At 40.4% G+C, this 23,503-nt stretch overlaps 1 protein-coding gene across 1 annotated transcript in view; it reads left to right on the top strand.

Annotated features, from left to right (window-relative positions):
• The window catches only part of LOC126484051 (serine/threonine-protein kinase/endoribonuclease IRE2-like), a 99,921-nt gene extending 76,641 nt beyond the window's left edge, over positions 1-23,280 (top strand). The window contains exon 7 of the mRNA XM_050107439.1: positions 22,966-23,280. Coding sequence (XP_049963396.1) covers positions 22,966-23,280 — 315 coding nt within the window. The remainder of the gene's footprint in view (positions 1-22,965) is intronic.
• The last annotated feature ends 223 nt before the right edge of the window (positions 23,281-23,503 follow it).

Here is a 23,503-nt window from a genome sequence, read left to right as displayed (position 1 = left end):
TTTGCAGGCAACGTCCAACCAATGATGCCATCAGAGCATATCTTTCAAACTCACTCAAGGCTTCCATTTGTCATGAGCTTCTTCCCTTTCCCACCAAACTCTAAACCCTGCAGAGGCACTTCCACAGTGCTGGGAGACTAGAACAAATTCAGAATTCAGACATACAGCAATAAAGGAAATTAAGTTGACAGCAGCTCCAAGTTCATCTTAGAAGAAAAGAGGGAAAGGTGGAATCACCTCACTTCTTTAGAATATTAGAGGGCTAAAAAATAAAGTAAATGAGTTGTTATATTGTTAGAAAGATTTCAGTAGTTGGAACTGATGTCATGTGTCTGTCTAAACACCATACAAACATAGTGATAGAAAAGTTTAATATAACTTGTTATATACACACATCAAAAAATGTTTTGCATCACCTCGGCTCCAAGAGTTCCGGAACCTGTACAGAAAATTGGAATAGAGATCAACATAAACATCATTTCTGCCCTTTTTATTGCTCATGAAAACCACACATGGCATTTTGTACCACCATACAGTGAGACCTTCAGAGGTGGTGGTCCAGATTGCTGTACACATCGGTACCTCTAACACCCAGGAGCATGTCCTTTTGCATTGATGCACGCCTGTATTCGTTATGGCATACTATCCACAAGTTCATCAAGGCACTGTTGGTCCAGATTGTCCCAGTCCTCAACAGCAATTTGGTATATATCTCTCAGAGTGGTTGGTGGGTCACATCATCCATAAACAGCCCTTTTCAATCCATCCCAGTCATGTTCGATAGGGTTCATGTCTGGAGAACATGCTGGCCACTCTAGTCAAGTGATGTCGTTATCCTGAAGAAAGTTATTCACAAGATGCGAATTGTCGCCCATGAAAACAAATGCCTCGCCAATATGTTGCCAATATGGTTGCACTATTGGTTGGAGGATAGCATTCACGTATTGTACAGCCAATATGGTGCCTTCCATGACAACTGCGGCATATGTCGGCCCCACATAATGAAACCCCAAAACAGCAGCGAACCTCCAACGTGCTGCAATCACTGAACAGTGTGTCTAAGGCATTCAGCTTGACTGTGTTGCCTCCAAATACATCTCCGACAATTGTCTGGTCAAAGGCATATGCGACACTCATTGGTGAAGGGAACGTGATACCAACCCTGAGCGGTCCATTTGGCATGTTGTTGGGGCCATCTGTACTGTGCTGCATGGTGTAATCTTTGCAACGATGGAGCTCGCCATGCAGGTTGGGAGTGAAGTTGTGCATCATACATCCTGTTGCAAGCAATTTGAGTCATAACACGACGTTCTGTGGCTGCATGGAAAGCGTTATTCAACATGGTGGCATGCTGTGAGAGTTCCTCTGAGCCATAATCCATAGGTAGCAGTCATCCACTGCAGTAGTAGCCCTTGGGTGTCCTGAGCGATGCATGTCATCGACAGTTCCTGTCTCTCCGTATTTCCTCCATGTCCAAACAACATTGCTTTGGTTCACTCCAAGACTCCTGGACATTTCTCTTGTTGAGAGCCCTTCATGGCACAAAGTAACAATGTGGACTCGCAATATTGACCATCTAGGCATGGTTGAACTACAGACTACATGAGCCATATACCTCCTTCTTGGTGGAATCACTCAAACTGATTGGCTGTCTGACCCCTCCGTCTAATAGGCTCTGCTCACACATGGTTGTTTACATCTTTGGGCGGGTTTAGTGACATCTATGAACAGTCAAAGTGACTGTGTCTGTGATACAATATCCACAGTCAATGTCTATCTTCAGGAGTCCTGGGAACCAAGGTGATGCAAAACTTTTTTTGATGTGTGTATTAGCTACATATTCATGTAGATAAATACGGATAAAGGAGTGGTTGACATACTCATAAAAAAATGTGCACAAAATTACAGAAATAAGTCAGTTCTGTAAAGATCAGACTATAGAAGCATGTACTTAACAGTCAAAATTGGAAAATGTAATATTTGTGATTGTTACAGTATTCAGGTAATTTGGAAATTTTCATCAACAATTTTGATAGGTTGTTGTGATGTTTGTCAGATAAAAAACGAATTGTTAATTTGTGGTGATTTTAATGTAAATTTCTTGAAGGAATCTGACAGGAAAGTGATCTAGAGGTGCCACTAGCCAGTTACAATTTGGTATCAGTTATAAAATTCCAACTGTCAAATCATGATGCACAGTTAGTCCGATTACATAACTTAGCCCCAGATACAGCTAAATAAATGAATAAAAACAAAAAAACTTAAAAATTAAAAAAAAAAACAAAGAGGCTGGTTAGTGAGAAAATAAATGAAGATTTTAAAGAAAGCTTAAAACTGTTGATGGGGATGACATTTAGAATGAGCCTGATGGTAGCCCTAAGTATGTTAGAAGTGAAAGGAGAACACTCACAAAAAAGCAGAAGCATTGAGTTGTCAACAGGCACACACAATAGAAAGAAAATGTGCTAGCTTCCAGAGTTATCTTTTGACAAGCTAAAGTATTTACATTCTACAAGAACTTTCCTAAGGCAATAAAAAAAATCAGTATGGAATATGGTTAAAAAGGAGCCAGAGAAAGAAAAAGGAAGAAGGAAGAATGGGTTTAATGGCCCATTGACATTGAGGTCATTAGAGATTAAGCATAAATTCGGATTGTGTCAACGATGGGGAAGGAAATTGGCCCACCCTTTCAAAGGAACCATCCTGGCATTTTCTTGGAGCAATTTAAGGAAATCACGGAAAACCTAAATGTGGGTGGCCTGGTGCGGGTTTGAATTATTGTCCTCTGGAATGCAAGTCCAGTGTGCTAACCACTGTGCCACTTCACTTGGTGACAGAGAGAGAAGCCGTAGAAGATAACTCTGTTCCTGTTAAAGAGAATGGGAGCATGGTAACATACAGTTCATGGGTAGCAGATATTTTTAATGACAGCTTCTTAAAAATAGATGAGAAAACTGGAGCAAACAGTTTAGAAGAGAAGTGAAATAAAAAGAGTCTCACATTCCTATCAGAATTAAGGAAGATCACCTTGAGTCTAAAATGTAAAAGTTCATTAAATGGATGATATATAATGTTCTTAGTCACTTATGTAATGCATCATTAATTCAAAGTGTTTTCACAGACGCAAAGTATACAATTGTAAAGCCCTCAATAAGAAGGTTTACCCTCCAGATATCAATAACTACCACACAGTATCACATCTCACATCATATTCTAAAATGTCTGAGAAGGTAATGTACTCCAGGATTGTCATCCACTTGTGTGGGAATGGTATTCTAAACCAATAACAGTTTGGATTTCAAAAAGGCCACTATACTGAGACAACTATTTATATATTTAATGGAAACATAATAAAACCTATAAATGATAAAATAGCAGCATTTGAGATCTTCTCTGACTTATCAAAGCAATTAGATTGTCTCACTAATAATATTCCATTACAGGAATACATAGTTCAACCCATGCCTGATTTCAGTCTTATTTAATAAACAGAATGCAGAAAGTTATCCTAGCCTGTTTGAGTAACAGAAAGAAGGGTGCCACATTAGCTGCATAAGGAGAAATTACAATGGGAGTCCCACAGAGTTCGATCATTGGCCCGATAGTGTTCTCCCTTTATGTTAATGATCTTCCATTTTACTTGAGTCAGAAGGTGGAATTAGCCTGTTTGCAGATGACCCAAGCATTATAGTGAACCCAAGCAAAGAAGCATCAGCAGGGAAAACAGTAAATAATAATTTGTACTAACAAAAAATGTGTCACCCTCTACTAACTTAGTACACCAACAACAATAAAATACAAACGGGATAGAAAGTTCTGTGTTTTTACATGTGCATACTGACTGAAAATTAAAACTGGAAAAGCCATATGTTAGACCAGCTAAAATAAATGTGTTCTGATACTTTTGCCAAAACAATAGTCTTCATTCAATGATGTCGTAGGGGGATAATATTCCTCCACAGAAAGGACGGAAATATGCAGTTATACAGTAAAAATCTTCGACAATCTGCCCAAGGAAATAAAATGTCTGACAGACAGCAGAAGTATTTCCTATCTATATCCGAATCCAGCTCCAGCTACTGTTAATTCTTATACATAAGGAGTTTTGCTCTTTCTGAAACTTCTTTATTCTAAATCAGGAGTTTTATTGTTTGGTAGAAATTGCCTCCCTTCTGTAACCTCCTATTAATTTTGTTAGTTATTCTTCCATCCTCACATAGGCAAAAAGTATTCATTTCCCAAAACAAAGTAGTTAGAATTACATGTGGAATTTACACATGTAGGCTTACATCTTTCAGGCATCTCTTTAAACAGCAGTGGATGTTAACCACAGCCTCGTAGTACATTTATTCACTTATGAAATTTGTTATCATCAATCCATTTGAGTTCAAGAGTAACATAGATATTCACAAGTACAATACTAGCAGGAAAAGTGAACTGTGTTGCCCTTTAATGAATCTAATTTTTTTTCACAGAAAGGACGGAAATATGCAGTTATACAGTAAAAATCTTCGACAATCTGCCCAAGGAAATAAAATGTCTGGCAGACAGCAGAAGTATTTCCTATCTATATCCGAATCCAGCTCCAGCTACTGCCGGGTCTGGGTGCTGATGAGTCCTCTCCATTCGGCTCGGTCCTCCCACCACTTTTCTTCCTCCACTTGCTGCCAGGTCATACCTCTCCTTTCTACAGATATTCTCACTCCCATTTTCCACCGTGTTCTTGGGCGCCCTCTAGGTATTTTCCCATCCATGTTTAGTTCTTCCATAATTTTGGGGAGTCTCTGCCCATGCATCCTCTTAACATGCCCATACCATCTTAATCTCTTTCTTTCACTTTCTTCTCTCATACTTTCTTCTTTGAGGTCCTTTCTAATCTCTACATTCCTCACTCTGTCCGTTCTTGTTTTTCCCTTAACTGCTCTGAGAAATTTCATTTCCCTTGCTTGCAGTCTGCTCTAGTCCCTTTCTGTCATTGTCCATGTTTCTCCACCATAGGTGACAATAGGGATGTTAATTCTTATACATAAGGAGTTTTGCTCTTTCTGAAACTTCTTTATTCCAAATCAGGAGTTTTATTGTTTGGTAGAAATTGCCTCCCTTCTGTAACCTCCCATTAATTTTGTTAGTTATTCTTCCATCTTTAGATATTTCACTCCCTAAATAAGTGAAACTTTCTACCACTTTGAGGGATTCTCCATTCAAGGTAATGTTTTCATTGATTCCTTTCTCTCTTCCAAATACCATTACTTCACTTTATTTTTAATCCATACCTTTTCATTATTTCCTTCCACGCATCAAGCTGTAACTATACATCTACCTCTTTATCACCCCATATTACCATATCATCTGCAAAAATCATCTTTTTGTCTTTTTCTTTTACTATATCTTTAACTGCCCTATTCATTCCCTCCATCACAACATTAAAAAGTGTAGGAGATAGAATACTTCCTTGCTTAAGTCCTTGTCTTATTTCAAAGTATTCAGAGTTCCCCAATGGTGTTCTAATTCTACAATTGTGTCCTCTGTACATTGTCTTTATAACATTAATGTATCTATCTTCTATATCTATCTTCTTCATTTCTTCCCAGAGTCTTTCCCTGTCAACTGAGTCATATGCCTTTTCTGTGTCTATAAAAACCATTGTCACCCTTTTGTTATACTCCCAACTTTTTTCCATCAATTGACAGATAGAAAATATCAGGTTGATCGTGCTTCTTCCTTTCCTAAACCCATGCTGTTCTTCACTCAGCTCCTTTTCTATCTTTTCACTTATTTGATTTAGTAAAATTCTTTCAAAAATTTTGGCTGTATGACTCATAAGGGTTATTCCTCTGTAGTTTTTACAAAGTCTTTTATTGCCTTTCTTGAAGATGGGAACAATGTCTCCTGTTCTCCAGTCGTCAGGTATTGTACTATTTCTCCACACGCTTGATAGTACTCTATACAGTCACTGCATTCCCACTGGACCTGCTGCTCTTATCATGTCCACTGATACTTCATCAGGTCCTGGGGCTTTCCCCCCCCCCCCCCCCCCCCCACCATTCATCTTCTTCACAGCTTTTTCCATTTCTTCCCATGTAATTTGTCCTAATTCTGCTTCCCAACTTCTCTCAATTTCTCCATTATTTGTTGTTTCCTCATGTACCTGCTCCTCAGTGTTTAACAGCTTCTTAAAATCTTCTTTCCAGAGATCTTTTATACTCCCTGTATCTTCAGTAATGTTACTGTCCCCTGTTTCCATCTTTACTGATACTTTAGAAGCCTTCCTTTTATTTTTCATCATTTTATAGAACATTTTCTTATTGCTCTTCACATCTTCTTCAAGTTTTTTTTGTAAACTCTTCCCATGCCTTTTTCTTTGCTGTGTCCACTATTTCTTTGCACTTCTTCTTTTCCTCTATATATCTTTTATGGTCTTCGTCATTTTTAGTTTTCCACCACTTTCTCCATGCTCCATTTTTTCTTCTAACTGCTTGGATTGTGGTATCATCCCACCAACTTGTCTGTCTTATTTTTTCCTTTCCAGATGTTCTGCAACATACTTTTTGTGCTGCTTCAACTAAAGTGTCTTTGAATAAACTCCATTCTTTTTCTACATCGCAGAAAACTTCTTTTGGAAATTTTTTTGTGATTAATTCTCTGTACTTCTCAGCACATTCACTCTCCTTCAGTTTCCAATCCTGTATCCTCATCACTTTCTACTGTTTTCTATTTTTGACACACTGATTCATTTTCCATTGTCCCACCAATAATCTATGGTCTCCATCTGCACTTTCTCTCCCCATCCCCTATCTACTAGAATATGATCAATTACACTCTTGGTTCTTCCATCTCAACTGTATCTGGTGATAACATGACTTTCTCTCTTCATAAACCAGCTGTTTGCTATTTTCATTCCATTCCTCTGGCACAAATCCAGGAGTCTTTCCCCTTCTTCATTTCTGCCTCCATATCCAAATCATCCCAATACTTGCTCAAATCCCTTTCTGTCTTTGCCTACCTGTGCATTAAAATCTCCCAACACTATATTAGCAATCTCTATGTGGTTTTCTAACACATTTTCAAAGTCCATCTTCTCTTCTTTGCTTCATCCCACTTGAGGTGCATAAATCTGGATTACTTTTAGTGTTTCTTTTTGGAATCTCAGGTTTAAGATTATGATCCTGTCTGATATATATCTCACATTTTCAATACAGTTTTGTACATTCTTATTCACCATCACTGCCACACCATTTCTTCCAGACCTGTTATTCCCACTCCAGTACAGTTTTCCTCCTCCTCTCAAATTCTTCTCACCTTTCCCCTTCCACTTTGTTTCGCTTAATCCCAATATATCTAACTTCCTCTCTGTTAGTACATCTGTCATTTCTTCCATTTTTCCATTGAGGGTTAATATATTAAGGGTGCCAATATTTAGGTTATTTTTTAGTCCAGTTGGTTTCATCTTCTTGTACTGATGAATATCATCAGGTCTCCCATCATTTGCACCAGTACTTGAAGAAGCAGTGGGGTCAAATCCTGAGTGGTTCGTTCCGAGGCTCGTCTGTGTTTTGAAAGCAATATATGAAGACTTTCCTACTGGCTTGCTAGGCCTAACGCAAGAAAGGATTTTCTGTTGGGGTTGTCTCCCTTAGCCTTTGGAGTTTCTCCTCCACCACAAGGCAGTGGTTCCCTTCTCATTTAATCCCCAGAAAGGAGGGTTGCCTCATCTGCCAGCTACGCCGTTCCGAAGTCTTCCTTCTCCGCCGTCGCTGCCATTAAGGTCTTCAGCCGCAGCCCTGGGCATGGGTTCCGTGTTATACCCCACGGGATTGGGTCCCTGCCTGAACTCAGCCATCCTAGCACTCCGTCCTACTGAAGTGTAGGATGCCCAACCCCGCGACGTGGACACGCCAGACAGGAATTACCCCAGTGGAGGAATAGGGAAGGGCACCCTACCTCCCTGGAGCTGGGTTAATGGTTGTGTATGGTGCCACAATCAAAGGGCAGAAGTATTTCCTAATGTAGATTAACCTCTTAACTTAACAATTTTTCTGTAAAAGTGTGTACAAAAATTTCCAGTTTTTTTAATCATTGGATTTTAAACTTTATTGTGATTATAGATTATTCCAAACAGTAGTTTGACGAATTATTCACTTAAAGGGTGTTAAGAGAATGCTGAAAAAGGTTCTATTAAAACCCTGAGTACACTCATTGTTTTTAAAAAAGAACTCCTCGTAGAATAAAATGTCTTAGGACAGTATATTTGAGCTGAATCTCTTTCAAAACTGTTTGTAATGTTTTTGATAAACAATAAAAATTACAGTAATACACTTTTGCACAGTTTCATCTTCATATGTTCTTTGTTGTGTAAAGCTCTGAAGCATGGTACGATACACAGAACTGCATCACAGACTTCACTCATTCCTCTCTTCTTTTCTTCCCATTCACATCCAAAACACTGCTGCACAGATCACATATGCTGGTAGGACACTGGTTCTTTGCAACAGCTGTGATCAAAGAAGGGGAAGTGACAGTCATTTATACAAATAGAATTTGTGCTCGTAGATGGATGGCCAGCTACTTTTGACAAGAATCCCTTCCTGTGATGTTACGCTGTTGTCTTCTCAATCACTACCACACAAAAATCAAGAGCACTCTTTTTTGCTCTGGATTTCTTGTGCAACTTGAATAAATTCCAGAGAGCCATTTCAAGTAGATGGAAAACATTTTTGTAGTATTTTTTCCTCCTTTTCCATGTTATTGGAGTGTTTGCTATATGCTGGTCAACTTTATCCACTCCCATTGTGTTGTTATATGTTATGACTACTGGTTTTATTATTTGTTTACCCATCCCATTTACAGTTTTCATTTCAACATTATGGATAGTGCTCAAAATAGACACATCACACTTGTCTTTCCATCTCACTGCTGTAACTGTACCACTCTGAAAAGCAGCATCATCTCCCTTCTTCAATTTCTTATTGCAAAGGTTTGATTGGTTGGTTGGTTGATTTGGTGTACGGGATCAAACAGAGAACTCTTCAGTCCCATTGGATTAGGGAAGGGTGGGGAAGGAAGTCGAATTCACAGGAATCATCCTGTCATTTGCCTGAAGCGATTTAGGTAAATCACAGAAAACCTAAATCAGTATGGCCAGATGCAAGTTTGAACCATCGTCCTCCCAAATGCAAGTGAAGGTTGGTGGTAAGTGTTTTCTAGAAGGTCACAAAGTGTCATATGTGTCACCTTACTTAGCAATAAAGAGATCTGCTAGTTGTGGAGATGCATAGAAATTATCACTGTAAGGCCTTTGTTGAGAAGGGGTCTCATTAGGGTCAATACTATTTTAGATGACTAGGGCAGATCTTTCAATTCCTCATCAAATTTTGTGCTTGTAGCTATATATATAATTATAGATTATATGTAGCCAGACTTGGAGTCATGTAACATGTAGATCTTTATCCCAAATATTGCTCTCTTTAGTGGCAGACATTGAACCCAACCTAATCTCCCTTTATATAACATAATTATTTAGGTGTATGAATATAATAGAGGGAAACATTCCACGTGGGAAAAATATATCTAAAAACACAGATGATGTGCCTTACCGAACGAAAGTGCTGGCAGGTCGATAGACACACAAACAAACACAAACATACACATGAAATTCAAGCTTTCGCAACAAACTGTTGCCTTATCAGGAAAGACGGAAGGAGAGGGAAAGACGAAAGGATGTGGGTTTTAAGGGAGAGGGTAAGGAGTCATTCCAGTCCCGGGAGCGGAAAGACTTACCTTAGGGGGAAAGAAGGGGTATGCACTCGCACACACACACATATCTATCCGCACATGGTATCTTTTATCTATCCAATTAAATGATTTTGTCAATAATTGATTGTTTTGGTTTTTATATAACATAAGAGTCTTATCTATGGTGACATCTTCTCTGGTGTACAAAGAATTTTGAATTTATTACTGAGATGTTCTAGAATAGGCCAAATTTTGTTTAACTTTGTCAGTGGATGACTAGCAGGGGCATATCTTGAGTTGTCCGAAAAATGCATGTCTCTAGTATCAAAAATTGTTTGTAGCTAAGTATCTGGCAAAATATTGGAGTGGATGTTTAGACCAATACATCTGGTAGCTTGTTTCTTTATAATACTTTGTAGTGGCACCATCACTGTTTGTGTCCTTTTGATCAGCAATGTTCTTATTTCAAGCATATCTATTAGTCTCAGTGACTAAAATGTTCACTAACTCATCATCAATATTTTACTTACATATTCCATCACATCTGAAGAGTCATTTAGTGTGAAGTCTGAAGGTGTTCCAGAATAGGGAAATTTTGAAGGTGCAGGAGGCTGTTCAGCAGTCACGTTTGTTTCATAAAATTTTCTGATGCTGGAGAAACTAACATCACTTGGATCACTTTTTTATCTCTCATCACTTCACTAACACTGTCAGTCTCTGAAGTGTGACTTTATGATCCACTAAATTCCATATCACACTTTTCATCATCCTTCCGAATGAAGAAATGAATAGAAAAACCAGCCAGATTATAATAACATTACACAGCGAGAGCAAGTAGCAACTAGAATCTCTTCCCCCTCTAACCTTGACTGCAGACGCTTCAGGTAGCTGAGAAACTGACCAATGTAACACCATTGTGCTATCTTGTGCTGTGTTGCGGGCACATTTTTAACTGACTAGATGCAATGATTTTCTCAGGGGTTTAAATTTTTAAACAGAATTTTGTACACAGATAAGTATTGTCAGCCTTTTAAGTTTTTGTAAAAATTAAAATCCTGAGTATCCTTCGGCTTTTATATTAAGGAGATAAAGACGTTTAGCAACTCCTTCTATGACGTAGAAGACTTCTTGAATAGAAATATTAATTATTTGTTCAGAAAAAACTGTAAATGGTCAGTAAATGTCCATATTAATATTTTTCACATATTTCTTGAATATAAATATTTAATTATTTGTACAGAAAAAAACTGTAAATGGCCAGTATATAGTCATGTTAATATATTCGATCTTTTTTATTTATTTTAAAATATTTGTTGTCTGTTTGTTCAGTTGACAAATACCACATCATAACTTCTGTTGTGAATATGATATATGGTACATGTATTTAACTAACTAGTTAAGTAGAATCTCAGTAGAAATAGAGTGGAAAACCCATGACAATTGGAACCATTGAGTGTATCCAGGTGGGCAGACACCATATTACATTGTATGTTAAAGATAGAGACAGGGTTCAAATCATGATATGGTGTACAGTTTTGATTTTCTGCATACAGTAAATACTACATTTTCTTTGTGGAGGATAAGTGAATTAATTTTGAAAAACTTACCATTTCAGAAACATTTTCTCTTCTGTATTGAAGGAAATTTGTTTTCACCTGCTTATGAAACAAGGCATAAACAAATATATATATTTTACCTTGCCACAGACAAACATTTTTGAAAATATTCCACATTACATGGCTTTGAAGGTTAGCAATAAAATATGATCAAGGCTTAAGGACTGCAAGCTAGAACCAGCAGGAGCACACACTGAAAAATATTTAAAAAGCAGATGTTGGATGAGTTTATAAACAAAGAACACAAAAAGGAGATATTAAATTTGGTTTGTTTTTCTATTTTTTTCTATCTTACGTTCTATGTGCATGCACATATCCTCTTGTAATGAAATTGTATGTTTTTTTATATTTGCCCATTTAAAAAGAAAAAAAAGTTAGACCATTGTGGAAAATTTTAAGAAACAATAAGAAATGTAACATGCAGTTATCTTTTTATGTTGTAATGTGCTTCTGGGCACTTCTGCACCACTTGTTAGCAGCAGACACAGTGGCTGCACCAAAGACTGAGACAGCATGGAGTTTTACAATTGTTTATTGAACTATCTTTACAATTTCTCCCTCATCGTCACTGCCCAGCCCTGCGGATCCCTCCGCCTGGCTGCTGCTGTGTAGATTCTCTGACAATGCGCGCAACGTGCGCCGCTGATCACACTCAGGAGCTAAAGCCAGGATGCCCTGTGATTGAGATGAACTCGTCGCCGCTCAGCACCCCAGTACGGGCATGCCCACAGAGCCGCGTCGCCGTGAGGTCAGCTGCCAATGCCTGCTGCACCGGCGGTTGGGAAGCCATCAGTTGTGACGTCCGCAAGGTCCCATCATGGACGGACCACCTGCCATGGGGCCGGGTTGCCATGAAGTCGGGGCATCAGTCCCCAGTGGTGCCTGTGAACAAGACCCCGTTGCGGCCAGTCCTGCTGGAAGTTCTCGCTGTAGTTAGTCAACCATGGTGCCAACCATACTCGGGTCGACCTCCAGAGCTGAAGTTCACATCTGGCGGTGAATGGATGACTCCTATGAGCTGGAAAAGACTTCCGGAATCCTCACCTATGAAGATTGAACATTCAGACACGGACCACGTCCGTCCTTAGATCCAAACTGCTTCCTAATGGCTTCTGTCTGTTGCTGCCTGTGCTCCACTATATATATCTGGCAGGAGGACGTTTTTTACCCTTGGTGGTAGCTTTTTGTTATTACTCCCACAATATATTGCAGTGTAACTTAGCATGCTGGCCTCACTTCCCCTTACTTAGCACTCTCCAGGCTTCGCTTGGTGCTCGGTCTGTGTGTGTCCTTGCATCAGCCTGCTGGTAGACTGCTGCTGTCAGCAAGGCTATCTGTGCCTGCCTACTTCGCAATGCCTTGGTCGCCGGCATGCCTCAGTTTTGCCATTCTGCACTGCGTGAAGCAATGCTTACTACATATGGCTGCAACACTGCCTCCTCCTAAAAATTAAATTCGTCGCTGAATTGACCCTATACGTTAACTCTAGTTCTATCCTATTTTCTACTTCTTCCCTATATACATCCAGGTTGCCCTGACTCATGCCCTATTGGTAATCCATTCTACAGGAATCACATGGAGCAGTCTTGCATTAACATGCGGAATCCTCCGTTTTAATAAGACATATGCCACACCAATAAATACAATCAACACAGCAACAGTACTGGTTGAAATACCAATGGTCACTATGCTACGTTTCCACCTGGTATCGTACTCCTCCACATGCCTTAATAATTGCTGCATTGAAATTTGACCTTTTTCCAAATCTACTAGTTTATCTATCGTTTGCAATAGTGTAGTATCCAAGTGTTGTTAATATACGTCAAATTTTCTCCTGGAGCGATGCTGAATGATGCATCTGGCCAGTACAATGTCAGATGAGTATCTGTAATGTTGGTGACTCCCGTGACTGTCGCTGGTAATCTGAAATGATCCCCTACTATTGCACAATTTGTCCCATTGATTAGCAAACCACTGTCTCGTAATTCCATCTCTATGGTTGCTGTCCAATTCCCATTGTCATAACACTTGGCTGATATCCTCTCTGTAGCGAATACTGAATACAACCAATGCCTCCCAACTTGCTGAAAATGTGGCGTAGGCTTCACTATTATTCTCCGACACTCTGAAGCTTCTGCTTCTGCCCTAAATAACTGGCCTGTGAAAACAACCCGTGATGGACAAATGGAAACTGACTCAGTTATACATCTACTCAACTCCAAACTCGACATAGTAGCATGAGTATCCTCCTCCTTAGAAATTAATAAAACCTCCTGTGTCCCGAACTGTACTCCCTTCCCCATGCGCTCCCATCTGACTGGATGAGGATGCACTGTGTAACAGTAATACTGTCTCCCCACACTAGTTACTGGAAATCTAATCTCTGTATACATCTTAACTAGATCCGTTGTTACCTTAACCCTAGACATATGATAAAAAGGTGCCACATTCGCTTCAATTATCAGCACTAAGTGCTCTACCTCCTCTGGAAACTCTCCCTCTGCCTGCTTCAGACTCCGTCTGAATTTTTCTGGTGACATCAACGTCACACTCACCTGCCCGTGCAATGCGTGATGTACTGCCTCTTGCAATTCATCCACCCTCACTCATGCATCACCAGTGCTGTTAACCAGTTCCCGCAGCAATTTATTCATTTCCAACTTCATTTCCAATATATCCAATAGCTTTTGTACCTGTTCCAGATCTGTATTCAATAATTTCTTTGTTTGTTCTATATATGCTCGTAACCCTGTAGCCATCCCATGCACCACGTGTGTCACATTCAACAGCTCTGTACCTAATCCCCGCATCTCTGTTGTGTGTATATCCACTAACTTCCCCGTGCTTTCCTCCCTGTCGCGAATAACCATTAAAGAATTGTTCAAACCCTCAATATTGTCTCTATCTGCTGTTCCAAAAATTGTTATCAGCAACTTCCCACCTGCATTCAACCAACCCCTCTTTACTCTCTTTCTTCTCCCTGGAATCATGCTCACGACTTGGCACAGTTGTTCCATTATTTCCTTACATGACCGATTCAAAGCCTCATACTCTTCTTGCACATCCCATAATATTCCGTCCTTAGATGCAACCATTTCCACACTTGATACCACCTCCTGTAGTTGCTGCATCTCGTTCCTTAACTGCGGCATATTGAGTGCCAGCCGAAGTGTCCACTCGTGACTTGTGAGGACCACATCCAGTTGTTTCCCGAACAACATCCCACTTCGCAATGGCATATCCTGTACCTGGCCAGATTGTGTCAGCTGCCAGAGGACTACGCCCCATACTATCCACTTGTACCCCATCTTACGTCACCTACAGAATGGAGAGAGAAGGAAAAAACTCCCATCACTGCCCTTTAATACCAATAAAATAACCCTAGTCCGTGCACAAAAATAATACACACATGATAATTACTGCTAACTACACATCCCTCGAACGCAACTTATACTTAATACCCGGTTTGCTGTCTACTTCTGGCGCTTCTTTTCACTTTCAGCCATAAATAGAAGTACATATACACGGATCTACTACCCCCTGGAACGGCTTTACTCTACTAACATAAACCACCATTGTCTTGGTAGGCAATTGTAATTTTACATTGACAGGTGATGTCATTTCCACTACCTGGTACAGTCGTTGGAACTTGTTAGTGAACTTCTTGGTTCTCCCTTTTGGAACATATGGATTAGCTAGTAGAACCCATTGGCCTACTCTGTACTGTGGCAACTTCCTCATTGTACCTCCCATCCGTTCTTGTCATTCCAACGCTTTCGTGTTAGCCCGTCTAACTCTCTGCCGTACTTCCTTAATGGTTTTGCAAATTGCTTTACATGCTCGCCCTCTGCTCCCAGCCTTGGACGTAGCTTGTCAAAAGGTGATGGCATCTTCCACCCACACACCACTTCGTACAGCGACAATCCTGTTGACATATGTACCTTACTATTATATGCACTGGTTACAAATTGCAAGTACAAATCCCAGTCAGTGTGTTGACTATTTACATAGTGACTATTTACATAGTGACTCCATTCGTCCGTTTGCTTGCGGATGGAATGGACTAGTCCATAGTTTCTTTACCTTCAGTAACTTACACAGTTGCTTCTCAGACGTGAAATTAGTACCTTGATCCAAGGTTAAGGACTGAGGTATCCCATACCTGAGTAACCAATTATTAACTAAAGCTTGTACCACCGTACTTGCTTTCTGATATGGTAATGTGACCATGACTAAATACCTACAAAAGTGGTCAATCACTGTTAACACATACTTATTCCCTGCGGCACTTTTATTAAATGGGCCTAATACATCAATTCTGATTTGTTGGAAAGGTACTGTCTGCCTCTGGTAATCTTTGAAGTTGAATCTTTTGATGGCTCAAGTCCACACACTGTGCACATGGTACACAATTCCTGACATACTCGTCCACGTCTTGACATTGTGTCCTCCACCAAAACTTCTCCGCTATCAGCCTATCCGTAGCTCTTCTTCCACCATCTCTGCTATCAGCCTATCCGTAGCTCTTCTTCCACCAAGTCCTGAAAGAAAATGGTCATGTGCCTGTTGCAAAACTTCAGATCTTAACGCTGCTGGTACAACGACGCGCGGGCCGCATTTCGTCGACCAGCAAAGTAACCTGTCCTGTACCACGAACTGCAGTTGCTCTCTAAAAAATTGGCAATCACCATGCACAGCTTGTGCCCTTTTTCACTCATCTTCAGTCACCCCTGTTACTTGTAATACTGCCACTTTCCTGCTCAATGTGTCAGCATTGGCATGTTTCACATCTCGCTTGTGTATCATCTCATAATCGAACTCACTGAGTTTCAGCGCCCATCTCACTAGCCTACTCACTGGGTCTTTCAGACCTGATAACCATTTCAGAGCTGAATGATCCATCACAACCTTAAACCTTCTACCGTACAGATAACATCGAAAGTACAAAATCCCACATATTACCGCTAACAATTCCTTCTCCGTCATGGAGTAATTTTGTTCCGACTTGTTAAGTTGACGAGACACGAACACAATTGGATGTTCTTTGCCACCAATTTCTTGCCCAAGTACAACCCCAAGAGCGTGATTAGACATGTCACATTGTAGTATAAACTCTTTCGAAAAGTCTGGAAACTTCAAAACAGGATCTGATGTCAGTATCCGTTTCAACTCTTGAAATGCTTTCTCGCATTCTGACGTCCACTGGAAGGTAATACCTTTTCTTAGCAACTTAGTAAGTGGCCTCGCTATTTCTGTGAATCCCTGTACGAATTTTCGATAATAGCTCGCAAGACCAATATACGATTGCAGCTGTTTAACCGTTTGCGGAACCGGAAAATCTCATACTGCAGAAGTGAGACGAGGATCTGTCCGTACCCTAATAACATGCTTGAGATAATTGACTTGTGCTTGTGCAAAATGGCATTTGTCCAAACTTAATGTTAGCTGTGCTGCCTCTAATCTTTTAAACACCTTCTTTAACCATTCCACATGCTGCTCTATATCTCTTGAAAAAACTATAATGTCATCCAGATACACCATGCATTTTTTCGGTTTCAACCTGCGAAGGACTCCATCCAACAACCTCTGAAATGTTGCTGGAGCGTTTTTTAGTCCAAACGGCATTCTTTTATACTCAAAGTGACCACAATTTATCATAAATGCTGTTTTTGGCCTGTCCTCCGGACATACTTCAATCTGGTGATAACCGCTTTGCAAATCCATAGTGGAGAAAAATTGACACTGCCCTACATTGTTTAACGTTTCTGTGATATTTGGAATCGGATATACGGGAATCAGATATACGTCCGCCACTGTCCGTTCATTCAAATGTCTGTAATCACAACAAAACCAAAATTTTTTTGACCTGTCCGGTGTCTTCTTTGGAACTAGGACCACGCTACTAGACCAAGGACTATTACTGTGCTGGATTATCCCATCTTCCAGTTGTTGCTATACTAATTGCTCTACTACTGGTTGTAATTGTTTCGGTACTCTGTATGGCTTACGATACATCGGAGTGTGATTCCCTCTCAAAATATGATGCTGTGTTATCGGTGTAGCAGGTAATGTACCCTGTGCTTCAAACAATGCTTTATACTTCAGTAATAATGCTTCCATACCCAAACGATCATTTCCTCTCAAATGATTTACCTTGTCAAGAAGTGCAGACATGCTGATGGTTTGCTGTACATCATAGTCTAGCCTCGAACTATTGATGTCCTCTTCATCCATTAACTCTACTGTGGCTATTACTAATCCCTTCAGCAGATTGACAACATCCCACCCGAAGTTATCTAAACTCACCGGAACCATAAACTGCCCATTTATGTCTGTTACCCATGATACACTCCTATGAATAAAGCAATGCTTTTCATCTAAAACCTCATTACTCGGTAGTGGCTCTACCAAGAATAACCCTTGCTGTGGCACATCGACATCCACCAGTACCCAGATCAACTTCCCTGTACTTGTTCGTACTTTGTCACACGAAATTACCTTTAATGCACTTGTACACAGTTTAGTTGGTATCACCTTAGCTATTGGTGCACCTTGCAGCTCTGAAACATTTGCAACGGCTGTACCCATTGAGAACAAGTTCCCATCGAGTTCCAGCATATGTTGCGAAGGGTCAATTTTGACATGATGTTTAATCAGGAAGTCCAACCCAAGTACCGATGAAAATCCCTGTCCCACAGTTGACAACACCTCCATTTGCTCCTGGAACCACACATTCCCTATCTTAAATTTGAGCTGTGCTGTCCCTTGTGCATCTAATTCTTCTATCACCTACTGTGCGCTATCTGTATCTCGGAGCTTCCAATCCTTTCTTGGTCCATGAGGTCCACACTGACAACTGATACATGCGCTCCAGTATCCACTAAAACTCTTTGCCACTTATCTTTTATCCAAACACCTCTTTGTGCACTCTTTTTACCGGGAATGCCTCCTGATGGCAGGAACACTCCCTTTTTCGTTTAACAGTTTTTTACCTGCTGTATCATTAACCCGTTTCTTGGCTTTACACTGCCGTGCCTCATGCCCTATTTTCTGACAATTGAAACACTGTGGTTCCTGACATTGTCCTTTAAAGTGACCTTGCTTCCCACAGTGGTAACACTCTTTGGAAGATGAAAAAATTTTCTTGTCATTGCGACTTCTAGTGGCGCTATCCACTTCCTGCAAATGTGTAGCTACACGCAATGCTACACTTGGATTTTCCATCCATATCCAGCGTGAAAAATCCGGAAAGACCACTCACAAAAATGCATCTAAAGCTCTATTCTTTGCTTCATTCAATAGAATGTCATTTGCACTCGCATCTTGCCTTAACTCATAAGTGTGCGCATTCATTCTCCTAATTCTGTCTGAAAATTCTTTTACCGTTTCACCCATTTTTTGCATCATCCTGCCCAATTTTTCTCTAAAAAATCTGGCACTGTTTTGTTTCCTAAACCTTTGCAATAATCCCTCAGCCAACTCTGTGAACGTAGTAGCATCCTTTAACCCTTCATGGTATGCCACATAAGTCTTTGCGTCACCTACTAACCATAACCTCACCATCTGCAAACACATTTCATCCAACCAGCCACACAGTCTAGCCGTACTACGTACGTCACCAATGAAAACATTCACATCCTCTGATGTTTTACCTGAGAAGGAAGGTATCAAATTAGCTGTTGAACAATCTGCCACACCGGAAAAGACAGCGTACCCTTGCATTGTACACTATCGCTTCCTGAGCCTGATTGAGTATTTTGCAACAATTGTTGCTCCATCCTCTGCATGTGCTACTTTTGCAACTTACTTTCTTCAATCAATTTCTTAACTTGCTCTGTCAATGCGACCAAGGCATCACTTGTCCCGGTATGCATGTGTCTCTGGCATTTTCCATGTGGTATACCTCACCTCACAAAAATAAAATTGTATTACCCAGAAGCAAGTTAATTCCTAGCACGTCTAATGGCAAGCCATCTAGACTTACCAGATTGCCCCATTACATGACCATAGAAGCCACACACATCACAAGTGCCTGATACAAATTTATTGCAAGGAGCAACGTGACCTGTTAATTCACACACTACACATTTAGATGGTGCTAAGTTAACGTGACTATCATTCCCACGAAACTGCGATAAGTCTACAGGGCTGCTAGGCCTTTCAAATGACACTCTCACATCCCTTAACGTTACCCTCAACATGTCTAGCTACACAGAAAACATAGAGAGAAGGCAGTTGCTGGACTCACCCTATTCGGTGTTTCTCGGTTGCTCCGCACGGTGCTAGTCAAAGTCGTGGTGTGGGTGTGCCTGACACCACTTGTTATGACTTCTGCACCACTTGTTAGCAGCAGACACAGTGGCTGTGCCAAAGACTGAGATGGCATGGAGTTTTACAATTATTTATTGAACTTTCTTTACTATTTCTCCCTCGTTGTCACTGCCCAGCCCTGCGGATCCCTCCGCCTGGCTGTTGCTGTATAGATTCTCTGACAATGCGCGCAACATGCACCGCTGATCGCACTCGGGAGCCTCAAGCCACCAGTGCTCCGCTGAAGCCAGGATGCCCTGTGGTTGAGATGAACTCGTCGCTGCTCGGCACCCCAGTACGGGCATGCCCACGGAGCCGCGTCGCCATGAGGTCAGCTGCCGATGCCTGCTGCACGAGTGGCTGGGAAGCCATCAGTCACGACATCCGCGAGGTCCCATCATGGACGGACCACGCGCCATGGGGCCGGGTTGCCATGAAGTCCGGGCGTCAGTCCCCGGCGACGCCTGTGACCAAGACCGCGCTGCGGCTGGTCCTGCTGAAAGTTCTTGCTGTAGCTAGTCAGCCATGGTGCCGACCAAACTCAGGCCAACCTCCAGAGCTGAAGTTCACATCTGGCAGTGAACGGATGACTCCTACGAGCTGGAACAGACTCCCAGAATCATCACCTACGAATATTAAACATTCGGACAAGGACCACATCCGTCCTCAGATCCAAACTGCTTCCTAATGGCTACTGTCTGTTGCTGCCTGCGCTCCATTATATATATCTAGCAGGAGGACGTTTATTACCCTCGGTAGTAGCTTTTTGTTATTACTCCCACAGTATATTGCAGTGTAAATTAGCGTGCTGGCCTCACTTCCCCTTACTCAGCACTCTCCAGGCTTCGCTCGGCGCTCGGTCTGTGTGCGTCCTTGCGTCAGCCTGCTGGTAGACTGCTGCTGTCAGCAAGGCTATCTGTGCCTGCCTACTTCGCAATGCCTTGGTCACCGGCGTGCCTCTGTTTTGTCATTCTGCACTGCATGAAGCAACGCTTACTACATGTGGCCGCAACAATATGCTTTTTGTTAAAGAATCTTTTTTTTTACGTATACCTATGTAGGCATAAAATTATGCATTGAGGAGTGAGTCAAATGGCTGTATATAACATGTCATGTGACAATAAAGATTCTATTCTGTTCTATTCTCTGGTTAACTGTTACAAATTTGTGCATACAATTTGCAAGGAAGCAGTCTCGGGTTCAGTATATTTCATTGCTGTCTTTCATCAGTCATGATCAGTTAATAAACTGATTATACCCATGCAATTCCTTCAGCATAAGACATGGAATATTAATATATTTTAGAATTAGCAATCTAATAGTACCAAACACTTTACTGGGTGCAACCAGCTAAATGTCATAACCTGTCTGTGAAAAACTAGGATCTATGTTTGAGTACCAGTTCAGTATACAATCTGTGAAGTTCATTTGATATTTGCAAATAGTCTTGTTGTGGTTGTAAGTGTTGCAAGTGATTTAGGGCAGACAACCATGTTCCTAACCACCCTGTGTACCAAGATCCAATAAATCTCTCAGTAAGTCATACAGCATCTGTTGACCTTCATTACTGATGTCCATTCCAGTAATTGTTTTATAGATTTCTGAAGAATAATTTTCAAATTTTTTTAGATATCTCATGTTTCTTTTTATAAAATGAATGATAAATAATCTTAGTTTGAAAAAATATTTGTATTTAATTACCTAGTCAAGTTTCACACAATTGTTTGTTGTATCAATGAATCCCAGAATTTAAGAGATATACAGATTAAAATATTTTTGGGTTTAGATTATTCAAAGTCTTCTGACTCTTAGTATCATCAGCTGATTTCACATTTGAAGGTATTGTCATTTTCTGCATCTGTATGAGAATGCTTACTTATCTCAGTTTCACTTTTTATCATCAGCTCTTACCTTCTTTCTACTCTCTAGTCTTATAACATGAAAAGGATTTTTCCACACACCAGAGATTCCACCACTTTAGTGCAGCTGCTTTCTGTTACTCCAGGAAGTGGATCCTTTTGCGTATCTTTATGCAATCTAAACTCTTTTTGGGTTTGTCCTTTTGTGATGTTTGCTGTACGTTTGCTTTTAAATACATTACTGGCTATTAAAGTTGTAACATCAAGAAGGCAACATGCACCAAAGGTCAAATTTACATGACAGCAGACCATTCTGTATATGCCGCTGGATTGTCATTCAGAAATCTATTTTAATGTTGGTTGCTTGTAATAAGATAATGTTATGCCTAGTGGAAGGAGAAACTAAGAGTATGTGTCAGAATCTGGCACAAGCAGGATCACGGTTTATCAAGGCTATGGTTAATCTTTCCGCAATATTTCTGCTACATTATTTGGGGACCCTTGACAATCATGCAAATATGGAATTGCTGGATTCAGAAGGGTCAGAAGGATCTCAAGAAATTTAAAATGATTTGTATTAGAGAGGGCAGATATATTATTCGCAAGTCCATGTTTTCAGTCCAACTATGGGCTTTGTTACTGCAGATGTGGCAGTTCTGTGTACTAGGTTTCACACCTTTTATCCCTTCCTTTGCTCCTCCCCCCAAAAAAGTGGAACTCAATTTATTTTTGTGCACTAATGAACAATCCAGGATGGAATACAACATGTAAATGAGAATGATACATGAGTCGCCAAATAAAAGAGTCACTGACCAATGGACAGTCACATAGAAAGGATGAAAATTATTTGGTTTCAGAACAAAGTCACTTTGCCTGCAGATGTTACCACTGGCATAAATTTCTGTTTCATTGATGCTGTGGCCATTGCACAATTGAAATACCTATTAGAGATAACAGCTTACAAATGAAACTGTTTTTTGCGTATGGTTTTGAATTTTTCAGCAAGCTTCAGTGTTCTCCTTCCCTGCAGTTTATTTTGGCAAGCACTTCAGTATTATTCAGGAATTAAATATGAGTCAATAAGGATAAATAACACTGACAGTTAATACTAGAAAACATTTTTAGCAAAATAAAAATGTATTCTCATTAACAAACAATATTATGAAAAGGTAAGTTGCTACTCACCATATAACAAAAATGCTGAGTCGCAGATAGGCACAACAAAAAGACTGTCACAAATAAAGCTTTTGGCCAGTAAGACCATTGTCAAAAATATACACACCCACAAATGCAACTCCCACACAATTAACTGTGGCTTCAGTTGCCTGAGACTGCAGTCATAATATTATTCTCATTAACAGTCAGTCGAAAATAACACTGTGTCTCAAAAAGTCACGCATTTATATTGATAACTTCAGATGTATTCACACTCTTGTCATTATTTTCAGATGCTGTATCAGACCACTCCACCACCTGCTTCATCAGTCATATGGTGGTCTTGTGAAACTTGTGTAGCTTATGAGCAGAACCGTCGAATGTCATGCTCCACTATGTCAGACATACAAGTGGCTGGTATGGTAGTGCATTTTATACTCACAGGAGGAAACCATCCATTTGGCACAGAAGCTTCTCAGATTGTTCAGAACATCAGAAGAGGCTTCAATTCACCTGCAACAACTAACTGTGAAGCAAATGATCTGATCTCTTGGATGGTTCTGCAAAACCCTGGGCAGAGACCATCTATAGAAAAAGTCATCAGGTGAATTATTTCAAGTTTTTATCATTATTATTATTACAGGGTGACACACGGGAGATGGACGGTTTTGAACTGCATAGTATTGAGGGCACAATGGTGAGAGGTGGTCGTGGTGGGGATATTTCTGATCCACACAAGACGCCATTTCATTTACTCAGTCACTATGGAGCAGTGCAACTTGGAATGTCGAGTGTTTGTCTATGACAGTTTCGTGAAAAGTGGTGAGTCTA

The sequence above is a fragment of the Schistocerca serialis genome, chromosome 1, assembly GCF_023864345.2.
Source record: "Schistocerca serialis cubense isolate TAMUIC-IGC-003099 chromosome 1, iqSchSeri2.2, whole genome shotgun sequence".
Lineage (NCBI taxonomy): Eukaryota > Metazoa > Arthropoda > Insecta > Orthoptera > Acrididae > Schistocerca > Schistocerca serialis.
This window is presented reverse-complemented; position numbering and strand designations above follow the sequence as displayed.